At 47.7% G+C, this 21,859-nt stretch overlaps 1 protein-coding gene across 2 annotated transcripts in view; it reads right to left on the bottom strand.

Annotated features, from left to right (window-relative positions):
- The window catches only part of LOC135896444 (ethanolaminephosphotransferase 1), a 48,566-nt gene that overhangs the window by 12,432 nt on the left and 14,275 nt on the right, over window positions 1–21,859 (bottom strand). For both annotated transcript variants that reach the window (XM_065424819.2, XM_065424818.2), the window contains exons 6-7: window positions 17,572–17,620; window positions 4,192–4,372 (exon numbers count right to left, since the gene is read on the bottom strand). In XM_065424819.2, the coding sequence (XP_065280891.1) occupies window positions 4,192–4,372; window positions 17,572–17,620 (230 nt within the window). The remainder of the gene's footprint in view (window positions 1–4,191; window positions 4,373–17,571; window positions 17,621–21,859) is intronic.

Below are 21,859 nucleotides of genomic sequence, written 5' to 3'. Positions count from 1 at the left end.
GAGAAGAAGAGAGAGGTCGTGTGTAGATAGGCGGGGGCGGAAACAAATTTGATGGTGCAGAAGGAAGTGAGTATCGTCAAGAAGATCCATAAGACGTTTGAGTACCATGTGTTCCATGGTTTTCCAGACACAGGAACTGAGTGAAATGGTACTCAGGTTGGAGAGGGTGGTGGGCTTGCAGGGCTTTGAGGTGACAGAGTGATGATGGAAGAGGTCCATTCATCGAAAAAAGTGCCGGTGGTCCAATGCTCACTTATATTGTGTAAAAGAAATTCTTTGTCCAGATCAGGCATGTTCTTCAACAAGGAATAGGTGATGTGGTCTGTACCCGGAGTGGTTCCAGCCCTGTTTTGAGTCAACACTCGTTCTAGCTCACGTAGAGTTAAAGGGCCACGCAAAGCGCTATTAGGAGGACCTGCGTATTCAGGGTACAGGGAAGGGTGTGGGGGAAGGATGTACAGTAAAACCTTGTTAAACTGTACCCGCTTAAACAGTAAAGCTTTAAAAGTAGTAAAGTCAATTCCCCAACTCAGCGGCCATTGAACATAATGCGTTTTGTGTCTGCATAAACCACACCAGCTTATTGCGTATGTATCGGTTAAAGAGACACTAAAAACAAATACTAAGTCGATGTGGACTGTTTAAATACCATTCCAGAAACCTCGCAACACTTGTTTCGTGCCAAGAAAATACTTAGTTTACGAGAAAACTGTATCTGAAGGGTCCGAATACCTTTTTCGAAATTCAAATCTCCCGCCACCCAACCGGGAGAGGGGTGACTGATACGCCAACACCGCTCTTCCTTCCTTTAGTGAGTAAAACAGCGCCTGACAGACGGCAGCACCGAGCCAAGACAGAGCAGCAGATTCACCGGTGCAGCTGCTTTTTTTGGTCAAGTGGAGTAGACTGTTCGAGCACCCCGTGACATCACATGGAAGTCAAATTCTGTGCTACGTACAGTTTGTGCGAGTTTTGCGAACCAGCAAAACTAGCGCAGCACTATGCGATCAGGGAAACATTGAAATGCGAAAGCGTGGGCGGCGCAGAGTTGAGCGAAAACGAAATATTTTGACCGCCTGCGTCGTTGTCAACGGGAATTTCAATTAGTTGTTTTTTCTAAACATGAAATGGAACTGGACAAGTAGCATTTAATTTAATCTTATAATAAAATATGAGGATGTTTTTGCAGATGTTATGGATGTTATAATAATTTCTCTATAATTAAGGTTCTGTTCATGATAATATTGATGCCTTATACCCCTTACACACGGGCAAAACTAAAGTCCTTTCCAGTAAACCCCTTTTGCTACTCTGAAGGACCCTTTGCAGAAAGGAGTTGCGCCGATGACACACGGCACCGCAGTGAACTTCTTTAGGTAGTTCCTCAGATGAACGCCGCAAGAAAAATAGCGCTGGCTGTTATAGCCACAAGAGAGAGAACATTCTTAAAAAGGTGCGTATTTAATTACGCTTAGGTACTGTAGAACCTAAAAAATATATTTTGTTCATTGTTGATGGCTAGTAATGCTTATAGCTGTTTATTTTATTCGCGTTTTTGCGTTGCTAGCAACCATTTAACTTGGTCCAGCAACTATGTGCAGCCGGTGTTTTGCTGTGCGTGCTGTTTATTCTGGTGATGCCCACGTTTCTGTCGTCCTTTTTCACGTCTTTGTCGTCCCTTCCTTTTTTGCGCGCAGGCGTAACGCATTTTATTCAATATGTTATTCCAACAACTGTGGTTTCTTCTGGGTATTTCCTGCGGGCGCTGATTGTGCAATCTCCATGTCGCGACGTGAACACACCACATTGCGCGCAGCAAACAACGATGACACTGCCGGAATTCAACATGGCAGCACTAGCGACGTTATGCGAGCGTTTGAGAGTATAGCTAGAGGAAATCTTCACTATTCGACAAATTGTATTACCGCTAACAATTAAAACATCTTCGCAAGGTAAAAAAAATACCTATGGGCACCGTAGTTGTGTGGCAGGTTTCCTTCTATTGACGAGTTGTGCACGCTGTGTGCGAGAGTAACTCCTTTTCCGCTCGAAAAGTAGTTGCGCGATCTCCTTTCCCGAAAAGGAACTTTGCCGTAAAGGAGATACTCCTTTGTCGTGTGTCACTGCACTTGAACGCCTTTCCGGTAGATGTCCCCTTACCTAAAGGACTTTAGAGTGCCCGTGTGTCAGGGGTATTAGAGATTCTCTACCTTTAATCTATCATTTTAGCTTGACTTAGTATTTGCTTTCAGTGTCCCTTTAACACGTAGTGTTCCTACTTTTCATTGCATAATCATGGTGCTGCGTCGTCCCTATCGGGCGGCCATCAGAACAAGAAGCCTCAGAGATAGGAAGAAGGGCCTCTAAGCGCCCTGTGCATTTATGTGTGAAGCCACATGAACATAAACATCATTTTGGCAGCGTGCAACTCACGTCATGCAGAAGCTCGGATGAAAAACACCGGGTGCTAATCATAGAAGAAAAATTGGACTTCGTCCGTGCTATCGAATGTGTCACGAAGAAGTCGGCACTGGCATGTGACCGGGATTAACAGTTACCGTTGACTACGGTGCATGACATATGGAATGTGAAGAAGTTGCTCGGCAGTTCTGCTGCAACCACGAAAAGATGTTGGCTACGAGGTTCGTCTTTTCGCCATCGATGCCTCTGTTGGCGAAGTGTCGCCTAACGATGGTGATGAGGATGACACGTAAAGTGACAGCACGAGTGATTCAGGCCTGACAATGGCAGAAGCTACATATTACGTCAGCCTTATGAATGCAATCGCCGCGACGAGAACAGCACCCTGCAATGAAAAAAGTGCCCTGCGACTTTTGCAGTGCTACCGCACCCTTGCATGGAGAATATACACCACCAACAATGAATCTTCCCTGCGAGTGTTTGCCGAGAAGAGGGGGCTGGCTGAAAAGCTGGCTTGCAGCTTCAGCAAGTTTGAGGCTGCTGTCATCACTGCTAGGCCACCGTGGCATCAAACGAAAATAACAAGACTTTTGTCACATGACGTAAATAAATATACTGCATGTTTTTGCCCTTTCATCGCACTCTCTCTGAGTTCTGTTTTTGACAGGTAAGTGGGCGATCTCATGCTATTTTGGTTAAGCAGTACTACAGTGTAGTACATACTTTTTCCGAGTTCCGGCCAACTACGGTTTAATGAGGTTTCACTGTACATATCGGTGACCTGCTGAAGAAGGGAAGTAGCACCCTGCTCGGAGAGATGCTTTTGGATTGTGGGGAGAGGAGCAGGTTGAGGGCCAAGGAGGAACCAGAGGAGAAACCAGGCTGATTTAGTGTGGAGGGAACAGTTGATAGAATTACATACGCTATTCCAATTTGTTGTGTTAAGGGTGGAGTAGTGTTAAGGGTGTCTAAAGTTTGTCTAATCTGGGTGTTGTGAGGTTGGGTATGAATGCGCGATGACAGTCTATGGCATCTCCAGAGACGCATGAGGTGTGGGTTGGGGTGGACCAACAGAGGGCTAGCTTCTGTAGTGGTGGCCTGGGACCCCGTTCGCTGCAGCAAATCCACCCACACATTATGGTTGGGAGTTGACTCCTAGATTCGCATGTGGCAAAAGAGGTCCCAGTTTGTCTGGGTGATAAAATTTTTGGGTTTGTGAGTCAGTCAGATAGGAGGGTGTGCGAAAGGACTTGCCAAGTCTCTGGAGGATTGTGGCCATGGTGAAAGGTGAGGTCAGGCATTGCATAGAGTTGTGTTGTGTGTCATTCTCGTGTGGGTGTGTCTGGTGTATTGAGTGTATATGAGTGCTGCATAGTGCGAGCATGAAGAAGGCGGCCAGGGTGCAGAGTGTTCGGGTATCCCAAGATGGTATTTGGGACATTGAAGTCTCCACTAAGAATAATTTCATGGCGTTTTGGAAAGAATTAAAGAAAAATGAAAGAGAGGAGAGAGGATGGTGGTAGAATATGGGGGATTATAGACATTCACAAATGTGAGAGGTGGGTGCAGGGGCTCTGGGCAATAGGAAAGGGCTGTTACATGTGGAACATGTGATGTCCTTGTACGCAGATGCTGCAATGTGCAATTCTCAATAGTTAAAAAAGATTCCCACATGCCGATTACCTTTAACTGTGGGGTGTTACCAACTGGTCTTGGAGCTCTATTAAGTAGTCGGCAAGCTAGCTTAAAGTGGGGGACGGTGTTCCTCACCGAGATGTTGGAGAACAGTGTACCCAGGAGGAAGTAGAAAAGGCGCGGCTGATGACTCAGCACGTCGTTGGGAGATGCAACTGCCCAGCTCAGGGCCAGCACAAACAGCACCACACCCGACAGCAGTGGCCGCACTGCTTCCCAGACACTGGGCTGCCGCAGGCGCCCCTCTTGCCAGGCACTGGGATCACATAGAAAACAACTAAGTGTGCTCGCAAGTGCTTATCACTAAAGGTGCCACGCAGGCAATGTCGTTGCAAAGTCGCAAAGCACAGACCTCACTGACAAGGCACATTTCAAATATGAATAAAATACAAATAGCAAGTGTCCAACATTAAATCAAATAGCGAATAGCCAAATAATAATAATAATAATATTTGGGGTTTTACGTGCCAAAACCACTTTCTGATTATGAGGCACACCGTAGTGGAGGACTCCGGAAATTTTGACCACCTGGGGTTCTTTAACGTGCACCTAAATCTAAGCACACGGGTGTTTTCGCATTTCGCCCCCATCGAAATGCGGCCGCCGTGGCCGGGATTCGATCCCGCGACCTCGTGCTCAGCAGCCCAACACCATAGCCACTGAGCAACCACGGCGGGTTAGCGAATAGCCAAATGCAGATGCACATATCTACAACAGAAATATTTATTTCCATATAATTAGGTACCACACTCATATTGACTAGTCAAAAAATACAGCTATCATGAACAATTAGGATCAGTTTTAAACACAAGATTAGTAACTGTCATTTATAAAACTGCAGGAGTAGCGTTTCAACATCTTGAGGGCCTGGTTGCAAACTGGCTTTCCAAGAATGAATGGCTGCTGCATGACTACCTTTCCAAAAATAATAAATAAATAGTTGCCAAAAAATAAGAAAGAAGTATAGTAAGCTGGGGAAGCTGGCATTGGTTCATGTTTTTAAGGGTCAGCTGTGTAGCGCCACCCTTAGAACAGAAGTTGTTAAAAAAGAAAGGAAAAGGTTGCTAAAGGACCTGTGCCACACGGACACATACAACATGGCCTGTTGCAAGGAAAACATCACAGGCTGTAGCATAAAAGATAAAATGCTGCATGACTAAATGCATAACCAATAACACTAAATGACACACAAGAAAAAAAATCACAGATTGACATGTAGGCTTCAGCCATAAAACCATTAACAAGGCTTGCATTACACCCATTTTGTTTCTGCATTGCTTTGAAAATGTTTGTCGCTACTTCACTTCTGATCATTTGCGATACACTTTGTTTAGCAGACAAAGAACAGTAACCAAGACTTAGCAGTTGGTTTCTGCAAAATATTTGGTTAGTTTTGCTATTAAAAAATGCCGAATAGTTCATTTTCGAATATGGGTATTTTCCCACCCCTAATTATCATGGATGTGATCATTCATATTATTCAAAGTGAGATCCATACAACAAGATCTGACAAGATCTGACATCCCAAATCAACACAGGGGTCATTAAAAACAGCATAGTGGACAGTGTCCCATTAAATTCTTACCAATCTGGGTTTTTTTAATGTGCACCTACAGCTTCGTACTTGAGTATTTTTGCATTCTGCCCCCATCAGAATGGAGTAACAGTACGTGAGAATAACACCTCCATTCTTCCACCAACTTACAGAAAGCTATACCCATGGGGCCATTACAGCGGGTACTTACAACGTAGAACGCACAAAAAGCAAAGTCAACAAGGCTTCTTTATTTTTATAACGAAAAATGTCTACATGGAGCCCGCTTTCTTTCATGCTGCCAAGTCTCCTCTTTCAGACAAGTCATCCAGGTTGTTCTGGTGGCCCAAATATCCATTTACAAACACGTCATGGTGCATGCACATAGGTGCATGCACCATGACATGCCAGGAATACCATGCATGTCAGGAATTTCAAGAGGAACACATGAGCGCATGTAAACCTTGTGGGGATTGAGGAATGCACCAGTGCTATTGTGCGGGTGCACTCACCTGTTCTGCCATTCTTACACTTCAACCCCTTCCTACACGCAACTGCTTATCAGTGGTGGAGCTCCACTTACAATGGTTTGCGTCATGACATGGGCGGCTGTCGGCGGCTCTTGATGGGAGCGACTCTCTTACCTCCGGGACTTCAATAGGCATGTACATACTTCCTATCGCACGCCGACACCTTTGCGACTAGGACTTGAGCTCGCGCACAATGCCTTCACCCATGCAGAGAGAGCATACCTTGTGCTGATCTCTTCCGGACACTAAGCCGAAGAACGGGTGCCTAGCGGTCCCGCCCATGCCGAGCTTCACTTATTGGACGCCCAAGCCAAAGGAGATTGCCAGAGCTCTGATGAGTTCGCCCATTGGTTATCATGACAACAAGCAAGTAGGATAGCCACCGGGACTTTTCTTAGCGGCGTGTCCCAGCTTGAGCCTGCGCTCTTGCTGCAACGTCCTATAGGCACCCCTGTCTACATTTTTGCCTTGATGCGGGATTGCTTTGGTTCCTGCACCACCCCAGGACCGGCTGTTTGTGCAGTGTCGGGCGCTGCGCTGTCGGAGATAATGAACGGTTTCTGTCAACTCACGGCAATACTGTGTTCTTGCGTGCATTACTCAGTTAGCCCCTCCTGGCCTGAGAACGTGTGAAGCGTCGCGCTAGAGGCAACAGCTGATGCGGCCCTGTGGCTTGCTAAGGTTAAACCAATGGTGGTCACTACTCCTTTGAGACCAGAAGGCCTCACAACATGCATTGGAGGTGTGAGCTGTAGACGCCTGTGGGTTTCCAAACCTGGAGAAGTGCACTGTTACGTCATGACACAGCGTCTTTTCTAGCTGGTGCATTAGTGAATGTTGTGGGCTCACAGTACGTCTCCGCGCACGGCGTCGCCAAGTGGCCCCCGAGAAGTGGAGCCTCACGACGCGGCACGACGGCGCACGGCGATAGACCCACCGCAGGTTCGAGCACCGAGCCGAAAGACCTGGACGGCTCTGGCCGTACGCATGGGCGCTCTCCCAGGAACACACGGCGTCCAGGACAGTTAAGGCGTTTATTGATCCCCAATGGCCAACATGTGCCAGACTGCACCCAAACACACGGAGTACACTCGGCGCCCGCGGTTCCCGATGGCGAGGAAGGCGGGGTACACGCCGCGTCGAACAATGGTTTACGCGCGCGGGCCGAAATGCGTTCGCAAACGCTACCTAGCGCTTCCCGTCGTCGACAATGGTCTGCGACGGTTCGGACACGCAAAATGTGACGCACTGAGCACCTGCGACTACCGCAAGGGCGGAACGCAAAGCCACTCAGCAAGCCACACTTACGCAAGCTGACAAAGCACGTGAACGTCCCCAGGCCGGGGCGTTGGGGGACGCAAATAGCTGGTCGCTCACGTACCTTGCAGCTTGCCTCTCGTGACCGGCGCTCGTCCCTGTCCCAGCACGACTCTCCCGCGCACGGCGATCGCCCCCCCGTCGGGGCTTCTTCCCTACGTCACGCCCCACGACCCAATCGCAGGGCCGCGTAGCATGACGTCACGGGACGCGGCCGCGGCGCCCGGGGAAAACGGCGCGCGGTCGAGGGGTAGGCATTTGGGAGAGGTTTTCCTCGCAATGGCGAATAAGTCCGGAGCCTTAGGCACAGCAGCGACTGCGCCCCGGTAGACCGAAGGACTCCCACATCCCTCTCCCCTTAAGGGGGGATGAGGGTCTTGAAAACTTTTTTTTTTATTTCGTAACATATCTTCCTGAAAATTGGCATGCAGATATATCTTTGAATGCTGATCCCAAATATATATTCAGATTTTATATATCTCATCTATAAATGAAGATATTGCAAAATAATTCATCCCACATAGGTCTTTTCTTACGGGCCATTATGATAATTTCTTAATTAAAAAAACTAGTTTCAAAAAATGGCTGCCATTTCCAAGGGCCCACTGCACATCCTAAAGCTAAAGAAATTTTTAAAAAGTGATCATATAGGTCATGAATGAATAACAAAGTCGGAAGAAAAAAACAATGCGGGAGTAATTAGCTTACATCTGACCTAATTGCTAGTCTAATGGGTTTAATGAAAAATGGAAAGCTTTAGGATGTAGTTGAGGTTTTACTGAAAAAAATGATACCTAATTCAATAAAATCAGTTGATGCAAACATTATGAAAAGTTCTGTAAGGCAAAGGCATTTGATCGAAAAAGCAAAGCTGAGAAAATTGCATTCAAAGTTTTGCTTACTCTGCCACTTTTGTTTACCTATCACACGGAAAAATTTAATGCTTTAGCATGCAGCCCAGTCATTACTGAACACAATAACACCAAACTCAAAGAAATCTGTTCATGTAAAGATTGTGAAAACCTCTGTATTGCATTGGTACTTGGCAAAAAAAAAACAAACAAAAAAGCTCAGAAAGTCGTCTTTACTTGCTGCGCCGACGTTCATTAGCTCGAACTTGCGGGAAGTCGCGGACTTCTTCGCCAATGAAGTTTTAATGTTGTCTGAGTACTTTTCACGCCCCGCGCACTCCGCGCAAAACACCGCGTCGAAGCGTTGAGCACGCGAGCTCGGTTCAGCCGCGTTCGTCGGCACCGAAGCGGCGTTCGGAAACGCCGAAGTCGACGTTAGGCTTAGGTCAGCCGGCTCGGCCGCTTCCGACGACACGGAATCCGAAGCGACTTGCAGCGTTTCAAAAGTTAGCATTGTCGACGGGCTTAGTCCAGGCGCATCCACCGGCACTGCAGAGACTTGCGGTAACACCGAAGTTGACACCGATCGGGACTGTCCAGCCGCGTCCACCGGCGAAGCTGTTGTTGGCGAGCTCACTCCAGCCGCATCCACCAAGGCCACAGCCATATCTCTATGCCACAGCAGCTTGCGGCATCACCGAAGCTGTAGTTCTCGACGATGTAGCGCTCTTATTCCATGCGCGCCTCTTTTTGCTGACTGCTTTTCGCGTGCTTGCTTTCAAGCGCGCGTCTCGCGCCATCGTGACACGCGGAACAAAGACACCAGGCACGCAAAAGCAAGAAATTCGTGGTTAAAAGAGGCGACTCAATAGCCAAAATATCTACAAGAACGATAAAGAAAAAGGCAGAACGAAAAATACAAGAGGAATGCGAAAAATGACGTGCGCGCCGGCGAAAGCAGACGACGCGAAGGAGTCGAACAACGCGGCCGCGGGGCCGCGGCAGGCGAAGCATGCGTCACGGCCAATCAGAGGGCTGCGCCTCGGGGAGGCGCCCGCTTCACCCAATCAGCGGCTGTCTCGCGACGATTTCGCTCTTGAGAACGGGTGCTTGGGGTGCCGATCGCTCCGCTGCACGAGGGTCTACAGCGTGCCGAGGGGCGCCAGAATGGAGAGCGGGAAACCAGCTTTCAAACGAGACCAAGATGGCGCCGATCGGTTCGCGTCGCGCGGAGCTACGGCAGCTTGAAAATGAGGCAAATCTTCGCGTTTGGCGTTCAATTTCGGCTCACCGACGTTTCTAAATTGCCGTTTTTTTTATACTTCGAGTAGGAATTGAGCCATAATATTTTGTAGAGGCATAGTTGGGACATTAAAAACTTCAAAAACGCAATTTTTGAAAATTGCCATTTTTGACCATTTTTCGCGATTTCAAGACCCGCGTCCCCCCTTAAATGTCCCTACCAGCTGAGAAATAAGCCGGCGGCATGTAACACAAAGGAAAAGTCCCCTGTATCAGCCAGCATTAGATATTGCAAGGACGGCTACCCTCCTGCCTCCATTCCAGCCCTTAAACACATATTAAAGAAACGAGAACAATGTAATCAGGGCAGATACACTAATAGCATAGATATTTAACACGTACAGCAAACCCAGTGAAAATCGCGCACAACCATATAACTCAAAGGAAAAACTGTACAGCACACTGCCCCAGAATACCCCCAGAATAAATGTAATATCTGCTACACGAACACACACACACACGCACAGAGACACACACTCGCAAATAAACACTAAAAAAAAGTTAAAGAACCCCAGGCAGGTGGGCGCCGTCCGCGGCTGCGTCCGTTAGAGTCAGCGTGTGCCCCTAATGAGGATAGGGCACTGGGTGCTGGCACCTCTCCACTCTGCGCTGCGCGGGCCATGCCTTCACCGAATGGGGACGTATCAGAGGGGTGCCGATACACCCTCCTGGCACGTCCAGGTGGCCACACTCCGTGTTTTTGGACTGGTCTCCGTAGCTGTGGCAGGCGGGACAGTCGTTGGAGCAGGGAGTTTCCTTGTGGCTGGAGCGCCTGGCTGTGCCACCCAGCGCCGGCGTCGGCTGCGGCGGCGGCTCCTAGGGGCGACAAGGGCAGACGGCTTGTCCATCTTGAGCGCGAGTGCGCTGCAACTCGAAGCTACCGACGAAGGCGACTGTCGAGACAGAATGACAGCGGGAAGTCAGTTCCGGGCACCGGCAGCAGCAGTGCCAGCAGGAGTAGTAAATGCTGACGCCAGTCGTTTTCAAGAAGGAGCGAGCAGAGATGGGGGGGCACAGGATGGAGGGTCGCGAAGCCAGCTGGACGTGGTTTTCGTCCCCTTTTGCACGCGCCCTCGGGGGCCACTTGGCGACGCCGTGCGCGGAGACGTACTGTGAGCCCACATTTTGGCGCCCAACGTGGGGCCCGAGAAGTGGAGCCTCACGACGCGGCACAACGGCGCACGGCGATAGACCCACCGCAGGTTCGAGCACCGAGCCGAAAGACCTGGACGGCTCTGGCCGTACGCATGGGCGCTCTCCCAGGAACACACGGCGTCCAGGACAGTTAAGGCGTTTATTGATCCCCAATGGCCAACATGTGCCAGACTGCACCCAAACACACGGAGTACACTCGGCGCCCGCGGTTCCCGATGGCGAGGAAGGCGGGGTACACGCCGCGTCGAACAATGGTTTACGCGCGCGGGCCGAAATGCGTTCGCAAACGCTACCTAGCGCTTCCCGTCGTCGACAATGGTCTGCGACGGTTCGGACACGCAAAATGTGACGCACTGAGCACCTGCGACTACCGCAAGGGCGGAACGCAAAGCCACTCAGCAAGCCACACTTACGCAAGCTGACAAAGCACGTGAACGTCCCCAGGCCGGGGCGTTGGGGGACGCAAATAGCTGGTCGCTCACGTACCTTGCAGCTTGCCTCTCGTGACCGGCGCTCGTCCCTGTCCCAGCACGACTCTCCCGCGCACGGCGATCGCCCCCCCGTCGGGGCTTCTTCCCTACGTCACGCCCCACGACCCAATCGCAGGGCCGCGTAGCATGATGTCATGGGACGCGGCCGCGGCGCCCGGGGAAAACGGCGCGCGGTCGAGGGGTAGGCATTTGGGAGAGGTTTTCCTCGCAATGGCGAATAAGTCCGGAGCCTTAGGCACAGCAGCGACTGCGCCCCGGTAGACCGAAGGACTCCCACAATGTGCTGGCAGACATGCAGCATGGCCACTGACGTGTTCTTGTGTGCCGTCTGCACAACCGTTCAGACGTACAGTGATAGGGCCCTCATTTTACAAGCACACTTTTGGAGCCACAAAAAAAGAAAAAGAAGAAGAACTCAAAATGAGCCCAAGTGCCTTTCGTTAGGCAAGCTGCAGAGCATGATGCCAGAAAAATGCGACTGTATCAGCACATACCATATTTACTCGCATAATGATCGCACCTGCGTAATGATCGCACCCCTGAATTTTGCCATCAAAATTTTTTTTTTTTTAATTTCCTGTATAATGATCGCACGCCAAGCTTGCCGCAGCGATATGTCGTGTGCCAAGTCTAGCTTATAATGATCGCGCTTATCGTCTGTCGAATGCCACGCAAGCGACTCTTCAAGACAAACCAAGCGGTCTGCACGCACCAAACATTCTTGAGCAGATGCCCCCAATTCATTCCCTTCATCACTTTTCCGTACTTCCATGACAAAAAAAATGCTACAACCAAACTTGCCTTTATTATGTGTAGGCTTTATAATGGTTGTGGTCAACAACAACAACAACAACAACAAAGGCGTCTTTCGATTCTTCTCTTCTGCATTCATGGGCATGCAACAAATCGCGAGAGGCTACGATAGTAGCCACGTTTACACTGATATGTCAGAAGTGTACCCTACTCATACGCCGACGCTTGTAACACAGCTAAGATATTCGCCGACCCTTAGTGGAAATGTGCCGTATTAGGATAGTAGTGAAGACAAATGCCGCAGTTTCCGCAGCATGCCCACCATGTGTTTCTATGTCACTGGCAGCTAAGCACGCCCATCTGTTTCTGTCCCCTCGAAGTGCACATGGTGTAGGGGTTGGAGTACGGACTTCGCGGATGGAAGCCCCAAAACTTGGGAGGATTTAATTACATATTATGTACAGGGAGGTGAGCGACAAGTACCAGTCGTACAGACATTACGGGCCGGCAGCAACTCGGACGCTGCGGCCCGCTGCAAGAAGTTCGAGAGAGGTGAATCAGGGAAACAGGGCATGTCCCAGAATCCTCAGGTCTCTCTGGAAGGCTTCTTATAAGCCCTTCGAGCACTGCAAGTCACGTCATGCTTGACCAATGGGAGAGTCCACTCCGATGACGCCACTTGCAGCCAATGGTAGGCGCCCGTGTCGCGTGGCACACCTGTCGGGGCTCTCTGCGGTCTTGCCACGCAGACTGGCAATCACTTCTAGGCCGGAGAAGGAGGGGGGCTGCACCTGCTCCATTGTCCGACGCCCACCTGCAAATCCCGGCGACTCGGCTCCGCAGCGGTGGCAACAGCCTTCTTCAAAGACGAAGGGGGTCGATTGCGCTCCATTGTCCCAGGCCCCCTTCTAATCCCGGCGACGCACGAACTTGTTGCCTTAAACTTGTTTGCTCGGCCGCTTCTCTGGAATGCGCTTTCCTGCTCCTGCATTCCTCAATTAGCTGTGCTGCCACTCGAAGCGGTTTGGGGAACTCGAAGTAGCCTCAGGAACCAGCTCCATATCTAACAGCTCGTCCTCGCCCCGGTTGTTCTGAATGGCCGGTGAACTCAATTCGCTGGCCAGGAGGAACGCTGAAAGAAGCTGCAGGGTACTGGGGTCGAGCCTCGTTTGACGAACTTCGGGATCCTAGGCCCTGGAGAACAAACGTCAAACAAACCAAACAACACAGCGCTGCACCACGCGTAAGCGCAGGCTCTTCACCCCTGACTCGCCAGACTATTACTGAGTCAAAATCAACCCTGATCTTTTATTTCCCCAATTTCGACAACAGTTCCAACCACCCTTCCAAACAGCTATCCATTTCTCCTCGATTGCCGACAAGACCAGAGTACTATTGTTGTTGCAAAACAAAAGGGTCGTTGACGATGCAAACAACAAATGAAAACAGCCGAACATAACTTAAGTGGCCTAACTACACGATCAGCATGTTTCCAATCTATCGCAGTGGCGTACTTATCGCACGTAATGGTGCCACTGAACAATCTGGTCAACCTCACAAGTACGTAATCACAAGCGCACTAGCCTTGTGGTCACTAAACAGAACGCGTACTTGCATTGTAGGCAAACTTTTCATTCACGCTTACTCACGTTTCTTTCCTGAAAGTCCTACAGGACACGTGACATAAACGAACAATTGAACTTGCGGGACTTACACACTCCGCAGAACTCTTAAAATGATGCGTCTTCTACTAACTCATTCCACGCACGTTCACTAAAGAAGTCAGAATACGGCTGCCTTCCACACACACTAGCAACCCAGTCATAAAGTCTGCTTCCTTCCGTCCACACAGGACACGCGCTAATGGAACTAAGAACGCTTCTCCGTGCAAATCATGCACTCACTGAAAATCTACGCGCTTAACCTTACAAAATTCAAAAACGCTTAAAAAGAAAGAAGGTTAAATAACAAACGCGCTTTACCATAGGCCTTTCGACGATAACCTTGACCTTCAGGTTACTCACACACAAACAAAAAAAAGCCTATCTACTTATTAATGAGCATCTCGCGAGACTACATGTTTACACAAACCTCATCTTTCAAATCTCGAGCTTCTCAAATGAAAACAAACAAAGCTCAAACCTTTACATATTGAAAGAAATCCTAGCCTCAAATCGCGAAAACTTTCCGATGCTCAAAATAACAAACAAAACACTTCCTTTCTACGGAAGCTCTCCAGGCCTCCTTTTCCAAACGCTTCCGTCTGACTCATACTTTGAGTCGAACGCGGGGTGGACGTGGTCTGAAAGCTACTCTGGCTGCCGAGAGACAACAAAAGGGCTGATTCACTATCAGCTCCCCCAAGACGTTACGGTCTACTGCCAATTTGCGTCCCCGCGCCCCGCTTTCAACACAAACTCGATTGACCGCGTCGCTACTCCCCACCTGGTCTCGTCCTGCCACCTTGCGTTTCTTCGAACTGCACGCTGAGCTATAAGAAGAACTACGGAACGACGAGGAGCTTAACTGCCCCGTGCCCTTTGTCCGCGTCCGCGCAGAACATTCTTCGCGGTCCCCCTTTGACCGGTGGCTCGACCATTTTGGATGCGTCAACATCGTCCTAGACGACCGCACCTTCTTCCTCGCGCCCTGCCCTTTTGGGTTTCTCGCCATCTTTGGCGGCGCTACATTAATTACCGACTTTCGGTTTTTACCGCGCTTCTTTTTAAGGCGCTTTCTCTTTGCACTAGCCTTCATGTCGCTTTCTCGTGCCTCGTGCTGGCCGGTACACATTTCGTCGGCCCGGATCGGCCTCTTACCCGCACAGTCTGAGTGATTTACATTTAAATCAACTCTCACTTTGCCTCGACTGGCGGACAGCTCAACCGACTCTGGAACAATGCAGCAGGCTTTACTCGAGTTAGACAACTCGCACTCTTGCGAACTGCCCTCTGCTACATTGCCCAGCGCACGCTGTGCATCGGCACACAGCCCGTCGGTATCGATCGCTGTCTCACGCGCACAGTCCGAATGATTATTAACTGAACCATCCCTCTCTAGGCTATCTAGACTGGCGGAGAGCCGCACCGATCCCTGAACAATGCAGCTGTTCTCTCGTGAGCTACGGAGCTCGCCACCCCGAGAACTATTCTCAACTGCATCGTCCAGCTCGCACTTCATTTCTGCACGCACATCTGGATCTACATGTGTGCTCGCTTCTGTCTGGTCAGCAGTACCCTTTTCTTCGCTAGCAACCTCGCTAACATTACCAGCGACGCACACACGCGGTGACTGTGCCAAATTGTTCGCAGCTGGCCTAGCTGTCTCTACAGTCATCTGTTGGCACAGCACCTCGTCGCTCTCACTCTGGCCTTTAACGGCCTCTCTTGCCACTAAGGCATCGTTAGCAGCTAGCCTTTTCCCTTCACTTATGAATTTGCAGCCAATCTCACAGGCACTACTCTTCTCGTCGGCTTCTGGCGAAAATCCGCTCGATGCTTCCTCATTCTTTCGCTCTGTACTACCTACAGAATTCTCAGACAGCCGTTGTCTCTGTGCCAATAACTGATCACAATATTGTATCTCTTTGATCAGCGCTGCCTTCTCTCTCTCATACTTTTCCTCTTGCTCAAGCTTACGTTGATTCTCACGTTCGCGTGCCTTCTCACGTTCGTGACGCTGACACCTAAGAGTAAGTTCTTGAAGCTCCTGCTTCCGTTCATTCTCGCGTTCTTCACGCTTAAGCTCACTCCTAAGTTCACGACGCGCTCGCAAACGTACACGACGCTCTCGCTCCCGTGGCTCCTGTATCACTTCCCGAGCAAGCTCAATGCTTTTGTGATCATTGCCACTATCATTAATCGCCTTTATGATAGCTGGCGTTTCCATCCGTTCGTCCGCCTCAACTCCCAAATCGTCGCACACCAACAACAAGTCTAACCTCGTCAACCTTCTAAGATCCATGGCAGCTGCCCCGACAGGTGGTTAAAACTGTTTTCCTTAATTAATTTGTGCAAACACACAATGCAACAAACTCCCGATTCCCAGAACTATCAAAATTGAACACACAACCTTTGAGTCTGGCGAATCATAAGGAAAAAAACCACGCGCTCACTTACGGTTGCAGCACCCTGCCATCCGGTTCGTTCGTCCGCTGTTGCCGGTTCCTTCCGGACTCCCTGGGTCGAAGGCTCGCTCCTTCTTCGATATTCCCAGTCTCTTCGGACCTCTTTCGACGAAGGCTCTCTCTTCTTCACTCTTCCCGGTTCCTTACGATCTTTCTCGATGAAGGTTGATCCGTAGCGCTGCCACCAGCTGAAGTATTCGGAGGCGATCCTACCGCTGCCAACCAGATGTAGGGGTTGGGGGACGGTCTTCGCGGATGGAAGCCCCAAAACTTGGGAGGATTTAATTACATATTATGTACAGGGAGGTGAGCGACAAGTACCAGTCGTACAGACATTACGGGCCGGCAGCAACTCGGACGCTGCGGCCCGCTGCAAGAAGTTCGAGAGAGGTGAATCAGGGAAACAGGGCATGTCCCAGAATCCTCAGGTCTCTCTGGAAGGCTTCTTATAAGCCCTTCGAGCACTGCAAGTCACGTCATGCTTGACCAATGGGAGAGTCCACTCCGATGACGCCACTTGCAGCCAATGGTAGGCGCCCGTGTCGCGTGGCACACCTGTCGGGGCTCTCTGCGGTCTTGCCACGCAGACTGGCAATCACTTCTAGGCCGGAGAAGGAGGGGGGCTGCACCTGCTCCATTGTCCGACGCCCACCTGCAAATCCCGGCGACTCGGCTCCGCAGCGGTGGCAACAGCCTTCTTCAAAGACGAAGGGGGTCGATTGCGCTCCATTGTCCCAGGCCCCCTTCTAATCCCGGCGACGCACGAACTTGTTGCCTTAAACTTGTTTGCTCGGCCGCTTCTCTGGAATGCGCTTTCCTGCTCCTGCATTCCTCAATTAGCTGTGCTGCCACTCGAAGCGGTTTGGGGAACTCGAAGTAGCCTCAGGAACCAGCTCCATATCTAACAATGGCTACGTTATTGCCACAAACTTGCCGATATTAACGATATTATTCTTTACTGATATGGAAGAAACTGTTTCAATGCATGTAATGTACTCACGAGAAGAAAAAAAATTATGTTCGTCGCGTTCGGCTTGCTCTGCCGGCCGCCATTTTTGTTTTGGTGTCCCGCACTACATACAGCGGCAGCCACCTATTTGTTGACCTGTTGTCATCCTGCAGCAAACGCGGGATGAGAATTTTTTTCTTTTCACGGGAAATTTAACCCGCTAATGATCGCACCCCTGAATTTGCGTAAATTTTTTTACAAGAAAGTGTGATCATTATGCGAGTAAATACAGTATATAATCATACAGAGTTGCACTGATTGAATCTTTCATATTTTTTATCACTTTGTAGACAGGGTTTCCCACAACTTCTGCAAGCGGACTGAGTATCATGCACCCTTACTTCTCTCTATTTTTTTCAGAATGGTTAAAGGAGAATTCACACTCACCGATGAATGTTGTGGAGACACATGGGTATTGTCATGAAGAAAGAGCCAGCTGGAAAAGAGGAATTATTTCCATTATACATCACCAGGTAAAAATTCCAAGATGCTAACAGCACTCATAATGTAGTCACCACACACTGTACTTTGCCGCTGCCAGTTAACATTTTTCTTTTTAATGTAGCTAATTAGACAATTACTTCATGCAATGATTGATAGCACGGTTATCAACCTGCTTTTCCTTGTTGGCATACAACGCTTATGATGATTCAAGGCAGTGCCTTTAAAATGTATGTGTAAAACACACAAAATCAACTAGAAGGCATTGTACATCCCCACCTGCAATGCAAAGAAAAGCTGCTATGAATAGGTGTGTAAAATGCATAGGCTTCCAGCTCATAAGTTATAGCCGAGCCTTGTAATAATGAAGCCGCATCTGACACAAAAATACCTTCATTATACTTAATATTTGTTATAAGCATGTGTTCTTTACATGCTGATATTGGTGATAAATACCTGAGGTTTACTTTGTTATATCAGTGCTAGTTATACAGTAGATTTCCGATAATTAGACCCCGGTTATTTACATTTTTTGGTATTTTTCAATCCCAACAGAAAGCACCAGCTGGTGCACATGCATTTCTACAAGCCCTCCTAAAATTGGGCTTCACCGGATAATTTGACTTGATCAGTCAGGATGCAGGCTCCTAACCCCTATGGTGACCCCAATAGTGACCCTTTTAGTGGTAGTTTGTCGTGGTGGAGCTTAGGGGACAGTGAGTGCATTGAACACGTCATCTCCTGTTGAAAATGCCCATTTTCGGCCTGCCCTAGGAAGCTTTTCAATCAATAGCCATAGTTCATAATATTCGATTATAATATTTACCCCTTGATGGTGCATGCATATTCAATTTCATTTTTTTTTTTTCAGGAAAGTCGGGCCGAAAATTTCTTGCATGGTGCAATCGAATATAAAATCAAAACTGCTTTTGAGACATTTATATACTTTACTGAATAACACAAATGTAATGAAGTAAAGCTGAATTTAAATAAACCATGCGGCAGGCAAAGATGACTTTAGGAAACCAGCTGCCCATGGTGCAACACATATTAAACACACACACACGCACACACACACACACACACACACACACACACACACACACACACACACACACACACACACACACACACACACATTTTTCTTGTTAAATATCAAGTGCACATTAGATTTCTACTTCGTTTAGGTGGTTTAATATTATTTCTACGTTGGTTTCTACATTGGCAGACATAAAAACCGTGCGTCCATTTTATTCAGGAGCATGTTAGAATCGGACAAATACTGGCAAATGAATCATACCCCTGACACACGGGCAAAACTAAAGTCCTTTCCAGTAAGCCCCTTTTGCTACTCTGAAGGACCCTTTGCAGAAAGGAGTTGCGCCGATGACACACGGCACCGCACTGAACTTCTTTAGGTAGCTCCTCAGATGAACGCCGCAAGAAAAATAGCGCTGGCTGTTAAAGTCACAAGAAAGAAAACATACTTAAAAAGCTGCGTATTTAATTACAATTAGCTACTGTAGAACCTAAAAATATATATTTCTCATAGTTGATGGCTAATAATGCTTATAGTTGTTTATTTTATTCGCGTTTTTGCGTTGTTAGCAGCCATTTAACTTGGTCCAGCAACTATGTGCAGTCGGTGTTTTGCTGTGCGTGCTGTTCATTCTGGTGATGCCCACGTTTCTGTCGTCCTTTTTCACGTCTTTGTCGTCCCTTCCTTTGCGCGCGCAGGCGTAACGCGTTTTATTCAATATGTTATTACAACAACTGTGGTTTCTTCAGGGTATTTCCTGCGGGCGCTGATTGTGCAGTCTCCATCTCACGACGTGAACACACCACATGCGCGCAGCAAACGACGACGACACTGCCGGAATTCAACATGGCGGCACTAGCGACGTTATGCGAGCGTTTGATAGTATAGCTGGAGGAAATCTTCACCATTCGACAAATTGTATCACCGCTAACAATTAAAACATTTTCGCAAGGTAAAAAAAATACCTATGGGCACCGTAGTTGTGTGGCAGGTTTCCTTCTATTGACGAGTTGTGCACGCTGTGTGCGAGAGTAACTCCTTTTCCGCTCGAAAAGTAGTTGCACGATCTCCTTTCCCGAAAAAAAAAAACTTTGCCGTAAAGGAGATACTCCTTTGTCGTGTGTCACTGCACTTGAACGTGTTTCCGGTAGATGTCCCCTTACCAAAAGGACTTTAGGGTGCCCGTGTGTCAGGGGTATCAGTGGTGTGTTTTCATGTTTTTTTTTTTCTGCATCGTGTTTATTTCGCCACAATGGATATTTCGAGCAATTTCGTGAGTCCCATCAAGGTCAAATTAATGCAAGTCAACTGTACAAATGTTTGACTGCACACCATGTGCCAATCAAACAGCATATACTTTCTTTTTGTTTGTTCCTGTACCTAAGAAAACACCACAGTACAATAACAGACAAAATTCATCGCTTCTATAATGGTAATAATTGAGCCGGTTGTAAGTCTTAAAGTCGGGCTATTACCAGCATAGTGGGGCTGCAGATAAATTTTGACCAGGTGGAGTTCAACTCCCTAGTTACCACAAGAAATGCACTTATTTTTGCTGCTTTTATGTTTTAACATTTTATTTAAAAACGTAGGAGCCGCAACATATACTGAAATATATAAAATTATAGCCTGATCACTGGTGCGTTTGCGATGTCATTATACAGTTGCAATGAAAAAAGAAAAACATTGCTTAGCACTAAAAAAAACATGAAAATCTGTGGCTTCAAAGATGTTGGCAAATAAATAAAAACGAAGGGCAAATGACAGTGATCTTGATTTAAAAGGATGCTTTTAGCTTGAGCCCAACTCCGATGCTGCATATTCAAATACATGTAAAATGCAGATATGCTTTTCTGAAATAACCCCTGGGCCAATTTTGGGGAAATTTGTGGCATTTAGGGGAGAACGTAAAATTCTAGTGACTGTTGTAAACAAAATTTAGAGCGTTATTCTTTTTTAACTCTTTCGTTACCACTAGAAATGTGCTCATTTTCGGTGCTTATACATTTTGACATTTAATTTCATGACGCAGTAGTCGCAACGTATATTGCAATACATAAAATTGTAGCCTGGTTACTGGTGTTTTGAATAGATTTATAGCAGTAACTGCTCAGACAGTTTTTGAGGATTCTCATGTGAACCTTCAAAGAAGCACCCCAAGGAACACGAATAATAGTAATAATTTGCTATTTTTAGTATAAGTAATGAGAGCTAAAAACAAAATCTGAGATATACGATATGCAGCTGGTTTCTAGTTTCCAACTTTTGCAAGTCAGGTCACGCAAGAACAAAAATTATTATGAAAATTTATTGGCTTCAGTTGATGCCCATGCTATGCAGGAAAACAGAGGCTTCCCAAATGTGAAAATGGGTAAGTTCCTATTATACAGGGAGCATTTGTTTTTACTCATTTCAAGCACCTGGTCTGTTATTTCTGCAATCTTTAGGTTCGCAAAGCAATGGTTGTCAGGTCAAGGAGCATGCAGAAGCTTCCTCTAGATTATTGTGCTCGATAAGCTTTTCTGTGCGAGCAAGGTAGTCTAGCGTGCGTTCAACTTGCGTGGAAGCCTTCACAAGCTTTGTTCAGTTTCTGTACAATGTCTTACAGTAATGTGGAGTGTTGTACAATATTGTACAGTAATGAATAAGTGCATTTGCACAGGCAGTATTCAATATGCAAGAGATTACTCATGTAGTGAAGCTTAGGTCGAAGGTCGGTCTGAAATCGATGGCTTGCTCTTGTGCGAGTGAAAACTCCGCACAACAAGGATTGCTTGTGATACTTCGTACAAATGCTGTCAAAGTGTCGATGGATATAAGCAACCCACAGTGGGAAAAATAAGGTTGCACTTGATATTAATCAAACACAATTAACAAAATAACACACACTCATAAGCATACACCGTTGTTTGAGACATCATTGAAGGAACACACAGTCAAGCTAAAGTGACAGATTAGTACTCAAGGAAGTCTAAGGAGTCAATATTATCATGAACAGAGCCTTAATAAGCGAGAAATTGAGGTAAATGCAGGGCATGATTAGAGACTCCACTGGGGCACTCAAGTGCTTGCCTGATGACGAAAGCACTCAGTTAAATTCTGCCACTAGTACTCAACTACTCGTTGCAAAAAACATGCTTGCATTGTATTATAAGACGAAATAAAATGTTACTTGTCCAGTTCCATTTCATCTTT

This window comes from Dermacentor albipictus, chromosome 6 (assembly GCF_038994185.2).
Source record: "Dermacentor albipictus isolate Rhodes 1998 colony chromosome 6, USDA_Dalb.pri_finalv2, whole genome shotgun sequence".
In the NCBI taxonomy this organism is placed as follows: domain Eukaryota; kingdom Metazoa; phylum Arthropoda; class Arachnida; order Ixodida; family Ixodidae; genus Dermacentor; species Dermacentor albipictus.
This window is presented reverse-complemented; position numbering and strand designations above follow the sequence as displayed.